This window comes from Carcharodon carcharias, chromosome 1 (assembly GCF_017639515.1).
Source record: "Carcharodon carcharias isolate sCarCar2 chromosome 1, sCarCar2.pri, whole genome shotgun sequence".
Classification (NCBI taxonomy): Eukaryota; Metazoa; Chordata; class Chondrichthyes; order Lamniformes; family Lamnidae; genus Carcharodon; species Carcharodon carcharias.
Window position 1 is genome coordinate 42,600,935 of NC_054467.1, and position 22,529 is coordinate 42,623,463.

At 44.3% G+C, this 22,529-nt stretch overlaps 1 protein-coding gene across 7 annotated transcripts in view; it reads right to left on the bottom strand.

Annotated features, from left to right (window-relative positions):
- Positions 1 to 10,912: 10,912 nt before the first annotated feature.
- Positions 10,913 to 22,529, bottom strand: part of kiaa1109 (KIAA1109 ortholog) — a 527,093-nt gene continuing 515,476 nt past the window's right edge. For all 7 annotated transcript variants that reach the window (XM_041196895.1, XM_041196846.1, XM_041196853.1 and 4 more), the window contains 2 exons: positions 15,676 to 15,838; positions 10,913 to 11,769 (listed from right to left, as the gene is read on the bottom strand). In XM_041196895.1, the coding sequence (XP_041052829.1) occupies positions 11,547 to 11,769; positions 15,676 to 15,838 (386 nt within the window). In that variant the 3' untranslated portion in view covers positions 10,913 to 11,546. The remainder of the gene's footprint in view (positions 11,770 to 15,675; positions 15,839 to 22,529) is intronic.

The following is a 22,529-nucleotide window of genomic DNA, read 5'->3' on the forward strand; positions in this document are numbered from 1 at the left end:
AGAGCCCATGGTGTTAGAGGCAAGGTACTAGCATGGATAGAAGATTGGCTGTCTGGCAGGAGGCAGAGAGGGAGTCCTTCTCAGGATGGCGGCTGGTGACTAGTGGAGTTCCACAGGGGTCAGTGTTGGGACCACAACTTTTTACTTTATACATTAATGATCTAGATGAAGGAACTGAAGGCATCCTGGCTAAGTTTTCAGATGATACAAAGATAGGTGGAGTGACAGGTAGGGTTGAGGAGGCGTGAAGGCTGCAGAAGGATTTGGACAGGTTAGGAGAATGGGCAAAGAAGTGGCAGATGGAATACAACGTGGGAAGTGTGAAGTCATGCACTTTGGTAGGAAGAATAGAGGCATGGACTATTTTCTAAGTGGGGAGAGAATTCAGAAATCTAGAGTGCAAAGGGACTTGGGAGACCTAGTCCAGGATTCTCTTAAGGTTAACTTGCAGGTTGAGTCGGTAGTTAGGAAGGCAAATGCAATGTTGGCATTTATTTTGAGAGGACTAGAATATAAAAGCAGGGATGTGCTGCTGAGGCTTTATAAGGCTCTGGTCAGACCACGTTTAGAATATTATGAGCAATTTTGAAAAAGAGCAAAGAAAAGAACAAAGAAAAGTACAGCACCATAACAGGCCCTTCGGCCCTCCAAGCCTGCGCCGATCATATTGCCCGTCAACTAAAACATTTTGCACTTCTGGGGTCCGTATCCCTCTATTCCCATCCTATTCATGTATTTGTCAAGCTGCCTCTTAAACACCACTATCGTACCCGCTTCCACCACCTCCTCTGGCAGCGAATTCCACTCACTACCCTCTGCGTAAAAAACTTGCCCCGCACATCTCCTTTATAGTTTTCTCCTCTCACCTTAAATCTATGTCCCCTAGTAATTGACTCTTCCACCCTGGGAAAAAAGCTTCTGATTATCTACTCTGTCCATGCCACTCATAATTTTGTAAATTTCTATCAAGTTGCCCCTCAATCTCTGTCGCTCTAGTGAGAACAATCCGAGTTTCTCCAACATCTCCTCATAGCTAATAACCTCCAGACCAGGCAGCATCCTGGTAAACCTTCTCTGCACCCTCTCCAATGCCTCCATACCCTTTTGGTAATGTGGTGACCAGAATTGCACACAATATTCCAAGTATGGCCTAAGCAAGGTTTTCTACAGCTGCAGCATGACTTCCCAGCTTTTATACTCAATACCCCTGCCAATGAAGGCAAGCATGCCAGATGCCTTCCTGACCACCTGATCCACCTGTGTTGCCACTTTCAGTGACCTGTGGACCTGTACACCCAGATCCCTCTGCCTTTCGATGAACTTAAGGGTTCTGCCATTTACTGTATAATTCCTGCCTGTATTCGAATTTCCAAAATGCATTACCTCACATTTGTCTGGATTAAACTCCATCTGCCATTTCTCAGCCCAAGTCTCCAACCGATCTATCTCCCGTTGTATCCTTTGACAATCCTCTTCACTATCTGCAACTCTTCCAACCTTGGTGTCATCTGCAAACTTACTAATTAGCCCAGTTATTTTCCTCCAAATCATTTATGTATACCACAAACAGCAAAAGTCCCAGCACTGATCCCTGCGGAACTCCAGTAGTTACAGCTCTCCATTCAGAAAAGCACCCTTCCACTGCTACCCTCTGTCTTCTATGACCAAGCCAATTCTGTATCCATCCTGCCAGCTCACCTCTGATCCTGTGTGACTTTACCTTCTGTACCAGTCTGCCATGAGGGACCTTGTCAAAGGCCTTACTGAAATCCATGTATATAACATCTACTGCCCTTCCATCGTCAAGCATCTTTGTCACTTCCTCGAGAAACTCGATCAAGTTAGTGAGACACAACCTCCCCTTCACAAAACCATGCTGCCCCTCACTAATATGTCTATTTGCTTCCAAATGGTAGTAAATCCTACCACGAAGAATCTTTTCCAATAATTTCCCTACCACTGACGTAAGGCTCACCAGCCTGTAATTTCCTGAATTATCCCTGCTACCCTTCTTAAACAATGGAACAACATTGGCCATTCTCCAGTCCTCTGGGACCTCACCTGTAGACAGTGAGGATACAAAGATTTCTGTCAAGGCCCCAGCAATCTTCTCCCTTGCCTCCCTCAGTACTCTGGGGTAAATGCCATCTGGCCCTGGGGACTTATCCACCTGAATATTCTTCAATATGCTTAACACCTCTTTTTTGATCTCAACATGATCCAGGCTATCTACACACTCTTCCCTAGACAAATCAACCGCTAAGTCCTTCTCTTTGGTGAATACTGATGAGAAGTATTCATTCAGTATCTCTCTCATTTCTTCTGGCTCAACACACAGATTCCCACCTCTGTCCCTGAGTGGGCCCACCCTTTCCCTGGCTACCCTCTTGCCCTTTACATATGTATAAAAGGCCTTGGGATTTTCCTTAATCCTGGTTGCTAGTGACTTTTCATGACCCCTTTTAGCCCTCCTGACTCCTTGCTTAAGTTTCTTCCTACTTTCTTTTTATTCTCCACGGGCTTCATCTGTTCCCAGCCTTCTAGCCCTTTCAAATGCTTCCCTTTTCTTTTTGACTAATTTCACAATATCCTTCGTTATCCAAGGTTCCTGAAACTTGCCATGCTTATCCTTCATTCTAGCAGGAACATACTGGTCCTGAATTCTTATCAACTCACGTTTGAAAGCCCCCCCACGTCAGTTGTTGATTTGCCCTCAAACATTCGCCTCCAGTTTAGATTCCTCAGTTCCTGCCTAATATTGTTATAATTAGCCTTCCCCCAATTAAGCACCTTAACCTGAGGACTCCTGTTTTCCTTATCCACCAGTACCTTGAAACTTACTGAATTATGGTCACATTTCCCGAAATGCTCTCCTACTGAACTTGGACCACCTGGCCAGGTTCATTCCCTAATACCAGGTCCAGTATTGCCCCTTCCCTATTGGACTATCTACATATTGTCTCAGGAAGCCCTCCTGGATGCACCTTACAAATTCTGCACCATCCAAACTCCTAGCACTAAGTGATTCCCAGTTAATATAGGGACAGTTAAAATCACCCACCACAACAACCCTATTGCTCTTACATCTTTCCAAAATCTGCCTACATAACTGTTCCTCAATCTCCCGCTGGCAATTGGGAGGCCTATAGTAAACCCCCAACATTGTGACTACACCCTTCCTATTCCGGAGCTCCACCCATATTGCCTCGCTGCATGAGCCCAACGAGGTGTCCTCCTGTCGTACAGCTGTGATATTCCCCTTAACCAGCAGTGCAACTCCCCCACCTCTTTTACATCCCTCTATCCTGCCTGAAACGTTTATCTGCCAATCCTGTCCATCCTTCAACCAAGTCTCTGTAATAGCAATAACAATAACATCATAGTCCCAAGTACTAATCCAAGCTCTAAGCTCATCTGCCTTGCCTATTTTACCTCTAACAGGGCCCCATACCTCAGGAAGGATGTGCTGGCCCTGGAGAGGGTCCAGAGGAGGTTCACGAGAATGATCCCAGGAATGAAAGGCTTAACATATGAGGAACGTTTGAGGACCCTGGGTCTATACTCGATGGAGTTTAGAAGGATGAGGGGGGGATCCGATTGAAACTTACAGAATACTGAAAAACCGGGATAGAGTGGACATGGGGAAGATGTTTCCATTAGGAGGAGAGACTAGGACCCGAGGGCACAGCCTCAGTAAAGGGAAGACCTTTTAGAACAGAGATGAGGAGAGACTTCTTTAGCCAGAGAGTGGTGAATCTATGGAATTCATTGCCACAGAAGGCTGTGGAGGCCAGGTCACTGAGTATATTTAAGACTGAGATAGATAGGTTCTTGATTGGTAAGGGGTCAAAGGTTACGGGGAGAAGGCAGGAGAATGGGATTGAGAAACTTGTCAGCCATGATTGAATGGCGGAGCAGACTCGATGGGCCGATTGGCCTAATTTCTGCTCCTATGTCTTATGGTCCTGCCCCCCCTCCCCCACCCCCGAAGTTGCTAGAACCTGTAATATAACCGTGTGGAACTGAACCCAGGCAGTGTATCACAGTGCAGAAGAGGCCCTTCGGCCCATCGAGTCTGTACCGACAGGTGAGAAACACCTGACCTACCTACCTAATCCCATTTACCAGCACTTGGCCCATAGCCTTGAATGTTATGATGTGCCAAGTGCTCATCCAGGTACTTTTTAAAAGGATGTGAGGCAACCCGCTTCCACCACGCTCCCAGGCAGTGCATTCCAGACTGTCACCACCCTCTGGGTAAAAAAAAGTTTTTCCTCACATTCCCCCCTAAACCTCCTGCCCCTCACCTTGAACTTATGTCCCCTTGTGACTGACCCTTCAACTAAGGAGAACAGCTGCTCCCTATCCACCCTGACCATGCCCCTCATAATCTTGTACACCTCGATCAGGTCACCCCCTCAGTCTTCTCTGCTCCAACGAAAACAACCCAAATCTATCCAACCTCTCTTCATAACTTAAATGTTTCATCCCAGGTAACATCCTGGTGAATCTCCTCAGCACCCCCTCCAGTGCAATCACACCCTTCCTATAAAGTAGCGACTAGAACTGCACACAGTACTCCAGCTGTGGCCTCACTAAGGTTCTATACAACTCCAACATGACCTCCCTACTTTTGTAATCTATGCCTCGATTGATAAAGGCAAGTGTCCCATATGCCTTTTTCACTACCTCACTAACATGCCCCTCTGCCTTCAGAGATCTATGGACACACACGCCAAGGTTCCTTTGTTCCTCAGAACTTCCTCATGTCATACCGTTCATTGAATACTTCCTTATCAAATAACTCCTTCCAAAGTGTATCACCTTACAATTTTCAGGGTTAAATTCCATCTGCCACTTATCTACCCATTTGACCATCCCGTCTACATCTTCCTGTAGCCCAAGACACTCAACCTCACTGTTAACCGCCCGGCCAATCTTTGTGTCATCTGCAAACTTACTAATCCAACCCCCCACATAGTTATCTGTGTCGTTTATATAAATGATAAATAATAGGGAAACGAGCACAAATCCCTGTGGAATGCCACAGGCTTCCAGTCACTAAAGCATCCTTCTGTCATCACCCTCTGCCTCCTACAACTAAGCCAATATTGAACCCATCTTATCTAATTACCCTGTATCCCATGTGCCTTCTTTATAAATCTCCCATGTGGGACCTTGTCAAAGGCTTTGCTGAAATCCATATAAACTACATCAACTACACTACCCTCAGCTACGCACCTGGTCGCCTCCTCAAAAAATTCAATCAAATTTGTTAAGCATGACCTCCCTCTGACAAAGCCATGCTGATTATCTCTGATCAAACCTTGCCTCTCCAAGCGGAGATAGATATTCTCCTTCAGAACTTTCTCTAATAGTTTCCCTACCACTTATGTAAGACTCACTGGTCTGTAGTTCCCTGACTTATCTCTACAACCCTTCTTAAATAGCGGAACCACGTTAGCTGTTCTCCAGTCCTCTAGCAGCTCCCCCGTGGCCAAAGGAATTAAAAATTTGGGTCAAAGCCCCTGCGATCTCCTCCCTTGCCTCCCTCAGCAGTCTGGGACACAAATCATCCGGACCTGGAGGTTTGTCCACTTTTAAGCCTGCCAACACCTCCAATACCTTGTCACACCCTATATCAATTTGCTTAAGAAGCTCGCAGTCTCTCTCCCCGAGTTCGATATCTTCATCCTCATTCTCTTGGGTGAAGACGGATGTGAAGTATTCATTCAGCACTCTAGCGATGTCCTCTGGCTCCACCCATAGATTGCCCCCTTGATCCCTAATGGGCCCTACTCTTTCCCTAGTTACCCTCTTCCCATTGATATACTTATTGAATATCTTGGTATTTTCCCTACTTTTACCAGCCAGAGCTTCTCATATCCCCTCTTTGCTATCCTAATTGCTTTCTTAAGCTCCACCCTGCACTTTCTGTACTCCACTAATGCCTCTGCTGATTTGCTTCCCTTGTACCTGCTAAAAGCCTCTCTTTTGCTTCTCATTGTAACCTGAATATCTCTGGTCATCCATGGTTCTCTGGGCTTGTTACTCTTTCCTATCACCCTAGAGGGAACATGTTGAACCTGTACTCTCCCCATTTCCTTTTTGAACATCCCCACTGATCCTCTGTAGATTTCCCCACAAGTAACTTCCCAGCCTACCTTTGCCAGATCCTGCCCTATTTTACTGAAATCCACTCTCCCCCAATCCAAAACATTTTTTTGCAACTTGTCGATTTCTTTGTCCATAACAAACTTAAACTGTATAATGTTGTGGTTGCTATCACTAAAATGCTCGCCCACCAATACCTCAGCCACCTGTCCGGCTTCTTTCCCCAGAATTAGGTCCAGCACGGTGCCGTCCCTTGTTGGACCCTCTACATATTGACCTAAAAAGTTCTCCTGTACACATTTTAAGAAATTCACACCATCCAAACCCTTAACACTATGTCTATCCGAATTAATGTTGGGAAAGATGAAATCACCTAATATAGTTACCCTATTGTTAGTGTTTTTACACACCTCCACAAATTGTGCATATATTTGCTCCTCAATTTCCCACTGACTATCTGGGGGTCTATAATAAACACCTAACGATGTGGTTGCCCCTTTTTTATTCCTAAGCTCTACCCACGAAACTTCATTCGATGCCTCCTCATCTCTCCTTACTGCAGTAACTGACTCCTTAACTAATAATGCAACACCTCCTCCTCTTTTACCCCCTCCCCTGTCTTGCCTGAAGATTCTATATTCTGGAATGTTGAGCTGCTAATCCTGCACTTGCCTCAACCATGTCTGTGATGACTACTATATCACAACTCCACATGTCAATCCTCACCCTTAACTCATCCGTTTTGCCTGTAATACTCCTGGCATTAAAGTAGAGGCCATCCAGTCTTGCCTTACTCCCTTGAACCTTAATGCAGCTGTACTCTCTCTGACATGTTTTACTGTATTATGATATATCCCTATTCTGCTAACATTCTGTGTCCCCTTCCCCTGCCGAATTAGCTTAACTCCTCCCAACAGTTCTAGCAAACCCGCCCGCAAGGATGTTAGTCCCGCTCTGGTTCAGATGTAGACCATCCCACTTATATAGGTCCCACCTTCCCCAGAAATGGTCCCAGTGATCCAGGAATCTAAAACCCTCCCTCCTGCACTAAAACTTAAGCCACGTATTCATCTGCACTATTCTCCTATTTCTGAGCTCACTAGTACGTGGCTCTGGGAGTAATCCAGAGATTACAACCCGAGAGGTCTTGCTTTTTAGTCTACTGCCTAACTCCCTGAATTCTTGATGCAAAACCTTATCCCTCTTTCTACCTATGTCATTGGTACCAACATGTACCGTGACCTCTGCCTTATCACCCTCCCCCTTCAGGATGCCCTGCAGCTGTTCAGTAACATCCCGGACCCTGGCACCAGGGTGACAACATACCATCTTGGAGTCACGTTGACAGCCTAAGTAACGCATATCTGTTCCCCTGACTACAGAATCCTCTATTACTATTGCTCATCCTCCCTTCCCTCCTGTACAGACAGGCTGCTTGTGGTGCCAGAAGCTTGGCTCTGTCTGCACTCCTTGGAGGAACCAGTGCCCTCATCAGCCTCCAAAATGGAATACCGATTTGCGAGCAGGACCCCGGGGACTCCTGAACTACTTGCCTGTTTCTCTTGGACTGCTTGGTGGTCACCCATTCCCTTCCTTCCTCAAGTCCCTTCATCTATGGTGTGACCACCTCTCTAAATGTGGTATCCACGATGTTCTCAGACTCATGGATGCTCCAGTGTCCCCAGCCGCCGTTCCAGCTCTGAAACCCGAGCTTCCAGGTTGCAGCTGGACACACTTCCTGCACACGTGCTGGTCCTGGGCACTGCAAATGGCCCTGGTTTCCCACATGGAGCACGAGGAGCACACCACGGCTTTGAGTGCTCCTGCCATGACATCCCTTTAAATTAAATCTTTTAAGTCAATTACTCTCGGGCCCTTCTTTCCTGATCCTCGTTACTGTAGAACTTACAAACTGTAAACCACAAAAAGACTTTAAACTATAAGCGATTAAAGTAGTAAATACCTTACCCACTACTTACCAGTGATTCCTTTCTCTTGTAGCCTCTACTGCTGCAGCACGCTCTGTAGATTTAAGAAGTTGGATAGCAAGGAAAAATTGCAAAGAGCACCCTGTCTCCTATGTACCGAATTCCCACTTTGCACCAAAGTGCCAATACCCGCTCTGGCTGTGCCCCACTCAGGATGTGCTCTCTCTCCTGTTCGTGTGCAAGCATTTTATCATTTATCAGATAGCAGTAGAGAGCTCTGTCCAGGTAAAGTGCCTGGTCCTCATCTACATGGTGAACTACTGGAACTTCTGTGTCTTCAAGACTATTTCATCTCTATGTGCCTTCTCCCATCATGGAGGTCTTCGCTTCTGGGAGAGACGGATTTACCTGAAACAGTCAACTTGCTACCCTCTGAAGGAATACACTATTGGACTTTTGATTCTGGACTTTGGACTCACATGAAACCATAACTCTTATTTTTATCGTGGTTTTTGCTCTGTACCCCTTTTTTCCCCTATCCCTCTTTTATTGTATGAATGCAAAAAGGGGGGATGTTGTGAAACCCTTTCCTACATGTGTATATTTCAAATAAACTATTCCTTTTATTTTACCTTATCTCGAGTTTGCTGTGAGGTTGATAATAGAGGATTGGCTAACTCCCAAACTGAAGAGTTGAGGAAAACACGCCACCATTTATAACATGGGGAGATGGTGGCATGGTGATATTGTCACTGTACTGGTATTCCAGGAACCCAGGGTAATGCTCGGGGGACCCAGGTTCGAATCCCGCTTACTAAACCCCTCCATCTCCTTCCTTTGGTTAAACTCACCCACCTACCTGACTACTCACCTGCACACCAACCCACTCAGCCACTCACCACCCATCTACCCATCTCACCAACTTATTTAATAAAAAAAAATCTGAGAGTTAAAACTTTGATGATGACCATGAAACCATCGTTGTAAAAACCTATCTGGTTCATTAATGTCCTTTAGGGACCCGGTTTGGCCTACATGTGACTCCAGACCCACAGCAATGTGGTTGACTCTTAAATGCCCCCTGAACAAGGCGTATGTTCAGTAGCTGAACCAACAGTAGTCTGTCATAAATGATCAGCTGTCCTTTTTTACTAACAGGCAGCTTGATGTTCATTCTTGATCATGCACAACTGAGAATTGTCAGAAAGCAAAGCATGATTTTCTTTAAAAAATTAAAAAAATAAAATTCAGGATTAAGATCGTCAGCTTGGTTTAGGTATAGATTTACAGTTTTGGAATCCACATTCCGAAAATCCCTTACTAAACCCCTCCATCTCTTTCCTTTGGTTAAACTCACCCATCTGCACTCAGCCACTCACCACCCATCTCATCAACTCATCCATTCACTAACTCACACTCGTTTTTTAAAACACTGGACCTTTAAAAACTTAACTGAAAAAGGCAGCTACTGCCATAAAAAGGTGGCGTGTCCTCTCCTTCCCTTGACTCTACCCCACTCGCTGGCATTAGGCTGGAAATGCTGTGTTGCCCATTTCTACTGCAGCCAGGATCAAAAGATGCTAGAAGAAAAGGGTAGTGACGTCAGGTTGAGAAAATCTTCGCAGGCAGTGGCAATGCAACCAGCATCTAGGCCAAACAAGCCCATTAGATACAACAGAACAAGACGTGGGAGAGAAGAATCACAGGTTATTCCCTCACTAAACCTCTTCATCTCCTTCCTTTGTTTAATTATGTCTTTGTGAATGTCTTTGGGATGTTTTTCTGTTTTAAAAGTGCTGTATAAAAAGCAAGTTGTTATTACAGTCTATGAAAGCAAGCAGGCTTTTGCAGGATGTCCTAAAGCACTTTATAGCCAATTAAGTACTTTTGAACTGTAGTCAAAGTTATAAGGTAGGAAACAAGGCAGCCAATATGCACAAAGGTAGGTCCCACAAACAACATGTAAATAATTAAATAAATGAGGTAATCTGTTTTAGGTATTGTTTGAGGGATAAATATTGAGCAAACTGTCTGGAAATGTCTTCCCTGCTCCTCTTCAAAATAGCACATGGGATATTTAAACACCTTCCTGAGTAGGCATATGGGTCCTCAGTTTAAAAACAAAAAACTGCAGATGCTGGAAATCCAAAACAAAAACAGAAACAGAAATACCTGGAAAAACTCAGCAGGCTGGCAGCATTGGTGGAGAAGAGCACAGTTGATGTTTCGAGTCCTCATGACCCTTCAACAGAACAGGTATTTCTGTTTCTGTTTTTGTCTTGGGGCCTCAGTTTAATGTCTCATCAGAAAGACGACACATCCGCCACTGCAGCACATCCTTGGTATTGCACCAAAGTGGCATTGTAAATTGTGTCTTCAAGATTCTGGAGTTGGCCTTGAACCATGACCTTCTGACTTAGAGGCACAGTGCTATTACTGAACCGAGAACCTCTCAGAGAAGACTGATTTGGCTATTATTTCCAAGATGCAATGTCTAGTGGTGGGAATTAAGTACATTGACCCAAAAAAGACCTTGCTCACCTCTTCCTCAAGAATGGAGAAGGTGGGAATGAATTGCAGGACTTAAATAACACCATTTCATAACTGGTAAAATTCCAAATTCATGTAGCTTAATGGAGTTAGCAGCCAACCTATTTTTTTATTCCAACACAAAATGAATTAAAACAATTTTAATCTATCTCTGCTCAGGAAAATATCAGAGTTATGAGCTCTACCAGACAGGTTATTTGTTAAATCTGCAAATAAAATTGAAATTTTCTAAAGTTAATTGCCTTCAAGAAATTCTACACCTATACTTTTACTGATCAGCAGATCAGAAGAGGGGTTATTTAAATTTAAACATCCCTTTGTTTAAAATTCAACAGTATTTTTATTTGTGACAAATTCACAGATGAACTCATAACCATTTAGTTCTGCATTTACAATAAAAATGGTCGCGTTTTAACCAAAATCACAGCACATTTGTTCTCAAAGCAATACAATGCACATAGCATAAAGACTATCAACAACAAATGAATAACAATAGGGATTTAATTCTGAACAATGAAATGCAAGACAATTCAGTTAGTATTCATTTTAGTAATTATAATACGTTAAATGCATTGCACATAATCACAATAAAAATGGGAATGCTAAGCAGCACTTTGACACCACTATTTTTCTCTCTCTCTCTCTATATATATATATATACACACACACACACACGCACACAAACATTACAGTAATTGTGCAATACTCTGTTAACTAATTTTGAATAGTACCATGCACCAAAGTATAACAATCACATTTGTTCATAACAAAGCAGTCGTGCAGGCTTTAAGTTATGACATATTTTCCAGTTGGGTTTTGCTAATAATAATGTTGTATGAAACTGAACTGTGATGAAGCATTACTCAAATTAATATTTGGAATACTATAAAACCTGTAAATGAAATTTACAGCAACAGCAAACATGAAAGTGGTTGTACTACTCTTGTAATAAACTTATTTTTGATATTCCTCCTTGTCTTTTCCTTTCTTTTCTTTTTCGTCCTGAAGCGCTACTCCAAGTTTTTTAATGAGAACTGAGAGAACCTTATCTAGTGGATCCATAACACCACGCTGTACCCATTTTGGAATAGTGATTCTGGCATGATGGAATCCCAGCTTTTGAAGAATATAGTCCACACCCACTGGGTCAATCTTCCTTCCAGTCCAAGAAATTAATCTGAAAAAAATTCAACCAAAGTATGTCATTGCCATAGTGGCTGATAATCACTTTTTTTAATGCGAGTTCATACATTTAATTACAGGTCATGAAGTAGCTTCAATGTTGAGAAAAGCATATAGGTGCTACTATGTACCAAAGAAAAGTTTGAACATCAAAAATATTTTGTGCTGGTACAAAACTTCTAAACTTTTGTGGTAGGTGGAACCATAAAGTAAGCAGAACTGCTTGCATATCATTCGAGCTTTAAAGACTTGGCTATTTTCCCAAACATAAATTTTCAGCACTGGTTAAGGTGTTACATAAGCAAACTTCAATACAACAATAGAAAATACTTCATGAATAACTAGGATAATGAGAGATTTTCACTTATTGACACCTACACTGAAGTTGGGGTAATTCTTTTAACCCATTGCTGGGAAAATAGATTTTATAAACTGCAACCATTATTGTAGTTCTAAAAGAACACAGATAATGATGAAAGCCAATCACTTGCTCTTCAAGAGAAAATTCAACAATGTTACTGTATATGAGATTCTAGATAGCCAATATTGTATTTTGGAAGGCAAGCATCAGATAAGGAGCCTGCCTGTCCCTCTGTCCCCATCTTCCAATCCCAGCCCCGGCCGTGTATTCACCATACCCCCAACCTTCCCCTCTCCGACGCTGAACGTTCAGTGCTCAGCAAAGGACTCAGTTTCATATCCTTATGCCCTCATCTCAATGAATTTCGGGCTCGTCATGATGCTGAACTCTTCTACCGCCGCCTTTGTCTCTGTGCTCACTTCTTTGGGCAGGAGTCCTCTCCCCGTTCAACGGATCCTTTTACCCACCTCCAATATTCTCCCTCCACCTGGACCCCTCCCTCTAGATTCTTACCTTCTCTTGGTCTTTTCATTGAGAACTGTCGGCGCGACATTAGTCGTCTCAATTTCTCTGCTCCTCTCACCCATTCTAATCTCTCTCTTTCTGAACTTACTGCACTCCGTTCTCTCAGGTCCAATCCTGACATTGTCATCAAACCCGCTGACAAGGGTGGTGCTGTTGTTGTCTGGCGCATTGACCTCTACCTCGCGGAGGCTGAGCGTCAACTCGCAGACACTTCCTCCTACCTCTCCCTGGACCGTGACCCCACCACTGAACATCAAGCCATTGTTTCCAGGACTGTCACTGACCTCATCTCCTCTGGAGATCTTTCTTCCACAGCTTCCAACTTGATAGTCTCCCAACCTTGGATGGCCCGCTTCTACCTCCTACTCAAAATCCACAAACAGGACTGTCCCGGGAGACCGATCGTGTCAGCCTGTTCCTGCCACACGGAACTCATTTCTTGCTATTTTGACTCCATTCTCTCTCCCCTTGTTCAGTCCCTTTCCACCTACATCCGTGATTGCTCTGACACTCTACATCATATCACCAATTTCCAGTTCCCTGGCCCCAACCGCCTCCTCTTCACCATGCACGTCCAATCCCTCTACACCTCCATCCCCACCAGGATGGTCTGATGGCTCTCCGTTTCTTCCTCGAACAGAGGCCCGAACAATCCCCATCCACCACTACTCTCCTCCGTCTGTCTGAACTTGTTCTCACACTGAACAATTTCTCCTTAAACTCCTTTCACTTCCTCCAAATAAAAGGTGTGGCTATGGGTACCCGCATGGCCCCCTGTCTCTTTATGGGGTATGTGGAACATTCCTTGTTCCAGTCCTACTCTGGCCCCCTCCCACAACTCTTTCTCCGGTACATCGATGATTACTTCGATGCTGCTTCATGCTCTTGTCTGGACCTGGAAAAATTTATTAATTTTGCTTCCAATTTCCACTCCTCCATCATTTTCACATGGTCCATCTCTGACACTTCCCTTCCTTGACCTCTCTGTCCCAATTTCTGGTGATAGACTGTCCACCAATATGCATTACAAGACTACCGACTCCCACAGCTTTCTCGAGTACAGCTCCTCACACCCCACTTCCAGTAAGGACTCCATCCCATTCTCTCAGTTCCTTCGCCTCTGTTCTGATGATGACTCTTACAAAAACAGTTCCTCTGACATGTCTTCCTTCTTCCGTAACCAAGGTTTTCCGTCCACGGTGGTTGACAGGGCCCTCAACCGTGTCCAGCCCATCTCCCCCTCAACCGTGTCCAGCCCATCTCCCGTGCATCTGCCCTCACACCTTCCTCTCCCTCCCAGAACCATGATAGGGTCCCCCTTGTCCTCACTTATCACCCCACCAGCCTCCGCATTCAAAGGATCATCCTCCGCCATTTCCGCCAACTCCAGCATAATGCCACCACCAAACACATCTTCCCTTCACTCCCCCCCCCCCCCCCCCAACGACCCCGGCAGCATTCGCAAGGATTGTTCCCTCTGGGACACCCTGGTCCACTCCTCCATCACCCCCTACACCTCAACCCCCTCCCACGGCACCTGCCCATGCAACTGCAGAAAGTGCAACACCTGTCCCTTTACATCCCCTCTCCTCACTGTCCAAGGGTCCAAACACTCCTTTCAAGTGAAGCAGCATTTCACTTGCACTTCCCTCAACTTAGTCTACTGCATTCGTTGCTCCCAATGCAGACTGGATGACCGCATTGCAGAACACCTTCGGTCTGTCCGCAAGCATTACCCAGACCTCTCTGTCGCTTGCCATTTCAACACTCCACCCTGCTCTCATGCCCACATGTCCATCCTTGGCTTGCTGCATTGTTCCAGTGAAGCTCAACGCAAACTGGAGGAACAGCACCTCATCTTCCGACTAGGCACTTTACAGCCTTCTGGACTGAATATTGAGTTCAACAATTTTAGATCATGAGCTCTCTCCTCCATCCTCACCCCATTTCTGATTTTCCCCCTCCTTTTTGTTTTTTCCAATAATTTATATAGATTTTTCTTTTCCCACCTACTTCCATTATTTTTAAGTGTATTTCCATCCATTGTTTTATCTCTACCTTTTAGCCTGTTTCGATCCCTTCCCCCTACTCCACCCCCACTAGGGCTATCTGTACCTTGCTCATCCTGCTTTCTACCCTTAATTAGCACATTCCTTTAGATAATATCACCACCTTCAACACCTCTTTGTCCTTTTGTCTGTGACATCTTTTGGTTATCTCCACCTATCACTGGCCCTCTATCCAGCTCTTCTTGTCCCATCCCCCCTTAAACCAGCTTATATTTCACCTCTCTTCTATTTTTACTTAGTTCTGTTGAAAGGTCATTTGGACTCAAAACGATAACTGTGCTCCTCTCCGTAGATGCTGCCAGACCTGCTGAGTTTTTCCAGATATTTTTGATTTTGTATCAAATAAGGAGACAACTTTCTCCTCCGTAATTTTCTTCATTCCCATCTTGAAGATGCTGACTCATTCTTGGGACAGCCCTTTTGTAACTTTGCACATGTCCATTTTTCATATAGGAGCTAACACAGAGCATCAGCAAGCTCTTTAAGCTGGGGTGAGGTCAAGAGGTAGGGTTACTGCTGCTGGAGGAATACTAGTTGATTAACAGCTGGAATCATGGCTGATTTCCTTCCTCCACCCATTTCTTTGTAGCCCAGAAAGGTTGCCCTTACTGCCAGCCCAGTTGAGTTCAACCCAATTCAGGATATACCTGAGGTAAAACCTTCTGGTCTGCACAGATCTCATATCAGACTGCCAGTACATTTCATGACTGATCCACCAGGAAGATTAATGGAAGGAATTCTTAAGTTTGGTTAACAGGCACAAAGAAAACAATGTTATACTAAGAGATTTAAATATTATTAGTAAAAACAGTAACCTTATGCCAAGAAGCTGCAATTTGGATAACATGTAAACCGGAATAATGCAGAACATTTTTTTTGGGTATAGGTTCTCAAGAGATACAGTTGTAAAATAGAGACAAATCAACCATTTTGTCTGGATGCTAACCTTAATGTGGGTTCCAGGTGCCAGGTATTACAAACAAACTCTCTCCAGTCCACAGTTGTATAGATCACCTCCTCCTTACTTTTAGTTGTGGAGCCGTCATCATGGGTTATAATAGGACTTTTTTGGCCTGGTCGAATGGCAAGAACGCGAGGAGGAAAAATTGCTAGGAATAGACAGGAATATATATATAAAAACCTTTCCCCCTGCAATTATTCAACTAACATTAAGAGCTGTAATTATGATCCCATTAGAGACCATTAATGTTAAAAAAAGAAATTTGAATGCCTAGCGATTAAAAGAAATATGCCACGTTTTCACGTTTTTAAAAACAAACTTTATTATATGTAAAAAATTAATTCAAAGCAAGCACCGCTAACTTAATACCATGGTTTGTACAGACTTAAAGTATAAAGTATAAATCCAGTTCTACTTTTTACTCTTCCCCCAATGAATCAATTAAATCTCTTATTGGAATAATTGTAGATGTTACGGCTCTACCCAAAGCTCAATAATGGGTCATCCATTGTTTAAGTGTTCTCATTATCAACTCTGAGCTTATGAATAAGCAAAGGTTATTTTAACTGTATTCAACCTCAGCTTGTTTGGTTTGCATTTACCTCAGGGGTTGTTTATCAGTTTTTCAATCAGATGTTTCTATTTATCTTACATTTAACACTTTAATTCCTAGAACTAGAAATTATATTCTAGAAGTAAAATGAACTATGTGAATTATGCTACTAGATATTCACAGCACTGTATATGCATAGCCATGTTGGCAACTGGATATCTCAGTGAAATTACTATATTTTAAAAGTGATCTCTGCATAGTTTAATAGGAATGTATATGTATTTAGAAGGGGATGACAGTCCTTGCAAAAGCTTTTAAGTGACTTACCACATTAGAAGTAAGAAACAGTGAAACTCCTTGTGCTATACTTGAAGAACCACAAGGTGACAACTGTTAAACTTAACCATTGAGATTCAGCTGGAACATGGCACTGGATAAGGAATTATATTAAATAAAAGGAACAGAGTATTCAAAAAAAGTATGTAGTCTCAGGACAGGGTGGGGGAAGGTGCTGAGAGGCATACCATTGGGTTCAGTACACAGCCCGCATATTGATATTTACATAAATTCTGTAAATATCAACTTGGCTAAGTTCATCTCACCTCTAAGTCTGAAAGTTTTTGAGATCAATCTCCTTACCAGGACTTCAGCACAAAATTGAGGCTGGTGCTTCAGAATACCAGTGAGGGGGTATGATATTGGTGGAGGCTCTGTCCTTTGGATATATGCCATGCCATCTGGCCATTTGAGTGGTTCAAATGAACGTGAAAGATAGCACAGCACAACACTGCTTAAAGAACAGCAAGTTCTCCCTATACCTTGGTCAACATTATTTCCTTAATCATCACCAAAAACAGGTTTACTGGATGTCATTGTTGGATCATGTGCACATAAAACCTGCTAGATTTCTCTACACATCAACAACCACTGTACTTCAAAGTAATTAATTCCTCATGAAACGTAATAGTTTTAAGACATGATGAGGTGCTTTCAAATTGTCAACCTATATTGGATGCAGAAATTAAATATAAGCTTTGTGATCGGAATTGACAACAAAAGCTTTGCGTTTCCCAATGTGTAAATAGAGAAAGTCATAGATCATCCAAGGCTAGGGGCGGAATTTTCCCAGAATTACACTAAGTGCGGTAGCGGGCGGATAAAATGGAGTCCTACTGCTGATGAAAATGGCAGGTTTTCACGCCGTATCTTCCCGAGCCCGCCTCATTATATATTCACTCCCGCAAAACATGTCGTTTCCATAGCGAGCGGGCTCTCATTCGCCCGCTCGCCATCACCCTGCTGTTGCATCACGCCAGCCGCCATCTTTAAAAGGCAGCCGCCAGCAAAGTGCTCATCACCACCAGCTCATTACTGCTGCTTGGAAGACATCGCCAACAAAAGCAAAAAGACTGCAGCCCCCTGCTTCAACAACGGGTCCCTCAAGCTACTGCTAGATGCCGTGGAGGCCCACCGGGATGTGCTCCAACCCTGCTCTGGTGCAGGATGCGTGGCAATGTCACCAGCCCAGCTTGGGAGGCGGTGGCATTGGTAGTCAGCTCGAACGCCCTGCAGAGGAGGACAGCCAACCAGTGCCACAAAAGGATGAATGATCTCCTCTGTATCGCCAGGGTAAATCACTCTTTTCATCACTCTCAACTCATGCACTCACAAACCCATCACACATCCACAAGGCCCTCTCTCATTGCCAGTACAAGGGATATCACCATTCATTCTTTCACACACACTGTCATTGTCCTCAGCCCATCCATGGGACCACTCACCATCCATGCAGGCCAGGCATATTTATCATTTGGCCCAGCAGGCATCCTGATACACTCTCCCCATCTCTATCCATGCAGGACAAACTGGCTCACAATGGGAGGGAAAGGTCGCAGGTAAGTGGAGGGATGCCAGAAATCAAAGTTCTGACGGAATTCGAAAACAGAGCCATCCAGCTGGCCAGCGATGACCGGGACTGATCCTGGGCTGACGACGCTGCTCTACCAAGTGAGAATCCAACAGTGCAACATCCACCAAACAACCATGCTGTGAGTGATGTGTCCTCTTTCACAGGCCACTGCCATGCACTTATTATCTCTCCTTGTTTTCGCAGACACATCTGCCAAACAGCCGACAGAGTCCATGACCCAGGGCCTCCAATCAAGCTCCGAAGAAATCTCTGAAGAGGAATCTGAAGGCACCCTCCCTGAGGTCCTGTCACAGCGCTCACCCACATCCTCCACCAGTGCAGAGACACACATCTCGGTGGGAGCTAGCTTTAGAGTAGCCTCGGGATCACAATCTGGTGAGCACATCGCACTTTCCGATCCACAGCAGGCAGAGGCAGGGACTTCCCAGGTCCCCAGCACTTGGAAGACTTCTGGAGGCCAGAACGTTGCTGAGTCCGAGTCAGATGATGAGCCTCTGAACTAGGTCATGTCACAGTTACTGGAGCTGCAAAGGCAAGCTAGGGAACAACAGGAAGGGATGTCCACTGCACTCCCCAAATTGCAAGGCATGATGGAGGACTCCGTCCATCTTCAGGCTGAGATGATAGCGCTGGCTTTGCAATGCACCAAGGTCAACACTGGCAGGATGGCAGCCACCATGGAGACCTTGGTCCAGGAGGTCATTCCTGCACTGCTCTGTGGGTTTAACTCCATTGCTAAGGCAATAATTGGCCTCCGACAGTGTGTATGCAAGAGGGGTGCTGGGCAGCTCAATCTCTTTCCAGCTACCCCTTCCACTCACGGAGTCAGCCAGGGGCCCTTGGGCACCCATAGGGAGGAGGATCAGGAGGTGCATGCTCCGGGGCCATCCACCAGGTGACTCTGGAGTGACCGGCCCATCTGACTTCCCTCTTCCTGTGGGCTCCGCAGATCCAGCTTCACAGGCTGAGGAGGGTGCCACTGCCACACAGCAGGACTCTGAAAGCAGGCTGCAGCCCTCCAAGACTCGGCCCTCCAGAGGACACCCGCCAAGGTCATCACAGACAGGGCGTCACAGTCAGCAGGCTGCCTCCACCTCTGCTGTAGATGTCCAGGGAGCACTAAGGCAGGGTTAGGAACGTTAGGTAAAAGTAGTTGCACAGCCTAGCCATGGTTGTTGATCATTTGTACATACTGTTCACTATTGTCAATAAACTCCTAAGAATGTCACCCTGCCTGTGGCTCCTTGTTCCAATGAGCAGTGTTCTTGTCACTCAGATGTGAAGCCTTTCTGCATAAGATAAAAGGCATGTGTCTCAGTCCAGGGCCTCTTCCCTGTGCTCTGTGCAGCCTTCAGACCACAGTGGTGATCCAGCCTCCCATTCCCTGGAAACATTACTGATGCCTACAACTCGGCAGTGCTGGTCATTGCTGCCAGAATGTAGAGGGCAGGCGCCACAGAGTTCTCTCATACTGTATGTGTGCGTGTGCTCCCAGCACCTTTAAGGCGGGGCTGGCCCCCAACACACCAGCATCTGCGACCAGTGATGCTGTGCACCAGCTTCTGAAGGTGGACACAGCATCAGATGCGTCTAAAGTTTCATGGCTGTGTCTCTGAGATGGTCTCAGAAAATTCTGCCTGAGATGCCAAGTAAATAGTCTGTCAGCAAATAAGTACAGGATTGTGGAATACATCTATAATAGATATGTTGAGTTTTGTCAATGTACTGTTCAGTCGATGCTTAAAGTACTTTGAACAAATTTGGCCACCATGGTCCAAAAAAGTCAGATTTGCTCTGGTGTTTAGGAAAGAACAGCAAAATTGATCCTAATTTAAAAAGGAAAGAGTGATGGAAAAGATTAGAGAGGCTGAAGCTCTTCAACATAGAATGAATATTTATTAATTAAATGCTGGCCGAGCCAGCAATGCCCACATCCCACGAATGAATAAAATTGGTAAAGTAAATCAAAAATGTTACTTAATGTTAAGTTGAACCAGTAGGACCAAAGGAGAGACATTAAGTGAAAAGTGAATCTACCAGTTGACCGAATACCACGTCCAACATAACTCTCATATGCACCCTTGATGTGCTGAGCAGATTTAATTACAATTATCGCTGTTCAACAATGTTCTGTTTATTTCATTTAATTTTCTCTGGTTCAGAGAAAGCAATTCTCCTTTTTTCAACAATTCTGAAATCAACCTAGCTGAAATCAGAAATGTAAGAAATTACAGAAAGACCATTTATCCTGCCATTCTCAAGACCACTGTAGGATATAAGTTCCACTGTAACTGTTTCAATATATTGTTTCCTAGCAGTTCCACAGTGGTACCAACAACCTTGTGCATTAAGATTACACCACAAATAATTAACTCACTGTCGTAGTATTACATAGTCAGATCTGTAAAACAATCCGATTTATTCTATGGACAATGTAATTTTGGGGCAGGATTTTACGTCCTGCGGGCAGGTGCACGCCCAACCCGATCGGACGTAAAATAGGGCATGATGACATCAGGTGAGCATCCCAACCTCATCACGCAGTCGTGCGATATTTCAGTAGGCGGGCGTGCAGGTGAGTTGGCAGCATGCCCATCCACAATTAAAAGGCCTATTGAGGCCATTAAAGTATTTATTAACAGGAATTTTTCGCTGCCCGTCCAACATTATGGTTGGCGGGCGGGTTAATTGGCCAGGCAGCCTTTTCAGAAAACATTATCCAAGGGCGGAATGAGGTTTCCGTAATCAAATAAAAAAAAATTAAAAATGTTTGGGCAGAATTTTTATAATGCATATGTTTAGGTGAGTGAGTCCGACATGCGGACATTTTTTTCTGCATTTGTAAATCTTTATTTGATGGTTTTATATTCTTCGGCTCCCTGCCCTCAGGGAGCTTTTGTAGCACACTCCCCCGCAACTGCACTGACTTCAGTGCTCGCCCTCCTCCCGCCCCCACCCCGACAGCACTGAGCCTTTCAAGCTGGTTGGCCAATAATTGGCTAGCCAGTGTGAAATCATGATTGGGGGCCAGTCGTGGGCAGTGGGCCGTTTCCAGGCCCGCCTACCACCCTGAAAATCCTGCCCTTGAAGTGTGCTTACACTGGTAATGTACTCTAGCAAAATGTGACAATGTAACTCATTTTTTACTTCATCTGCAGTGGAACCCAAAGAACAGCCTTATAATATATTTCACTTACATTTCCTGACTACAACTTTTATCTGCTAACTTAAAGAATTTGATTGTACCAGATTTAAAAACATTCCACTAGCTCACCCTGAACACCAATATAATGCAAAATATAGACAATTACACAATTTGCCTTAAGCATGTAAAAATAACAAAGCATCCCAAGGCACTTCAGACTATCAGGTTCAAGCAAGACCAGGAAGGGACAAATTATGAAGTCAAAACACGATTGAAAAGAATGATTTTCAAGTTGGGAAGAACTGTAGCAAAAAGTAATGTGGTTGAGGGGATTTGGGTTTGGGGGGAAAGATAGCCAAATGCTCTGCTAGTGATGGTAGAGCAGCAAACACACGGAACAAAGACACAAGACAACTTTAGTGGCAATTCAATGATAGCAGATAATCTTTTGCAGGTGGAAGCAGGCAGTTTTGAATGACTGAATGAGTATGGACTTTGAAGTTCAACTCAAACAGGAGAAGAATACTGAGGTTGCGCAGCATTACATTGTATTTGCACAGGCATCAAGGGGAGGGAGTGAAATTGGAGCTAGGACATGAAGTTTGTGGTGAACTAAACAGGATGTCTTCTGTCTGATATTGACCAGCAAGCCTTCTGGCTCATTTACAAATTGATGTTGCAAAGGCAGTTTAATAACAAGAGTCATGGAATCAAAGCTTTGTATGTTAGTGATATATCAAAACAAATGGATAATACCACTAAGAGACAAAGTATAGATGAGGGAAACAAAGGAGTCAAGAAGATACCTTTGGTAAGTCAGTTGTGGATACAGGAAGAGAAGCCGTTGTGGACATGCTTAGAATATTGTTGTTGATTGTCTTTTTGGCAACACAGAAAGTGGAGGGGGTGGTGTATCAATCATGTCAAAGATTGCAAAGAGTTCAAGATAGGATAACATACCAGACTAACACCGACATAGAAAGTCACTGATGGCTGGGGCAGTCAGAGTGCTGTGGATATGACATAATCTAGACTGAAAAGATTCAAACTGCAAATGCCAATATAGTTGGGTGGCAATGGCACATTCCAGAATCTTATGGTGGGAGGTGGGGTGGTTATAGATGAAGTTAGAGAATACAAGAGTCACTGAGGGGAAGATTTTTAAATAGTAGAACAGTTACAGCAGCTTTGAAAATGGGGGAGCATTAATA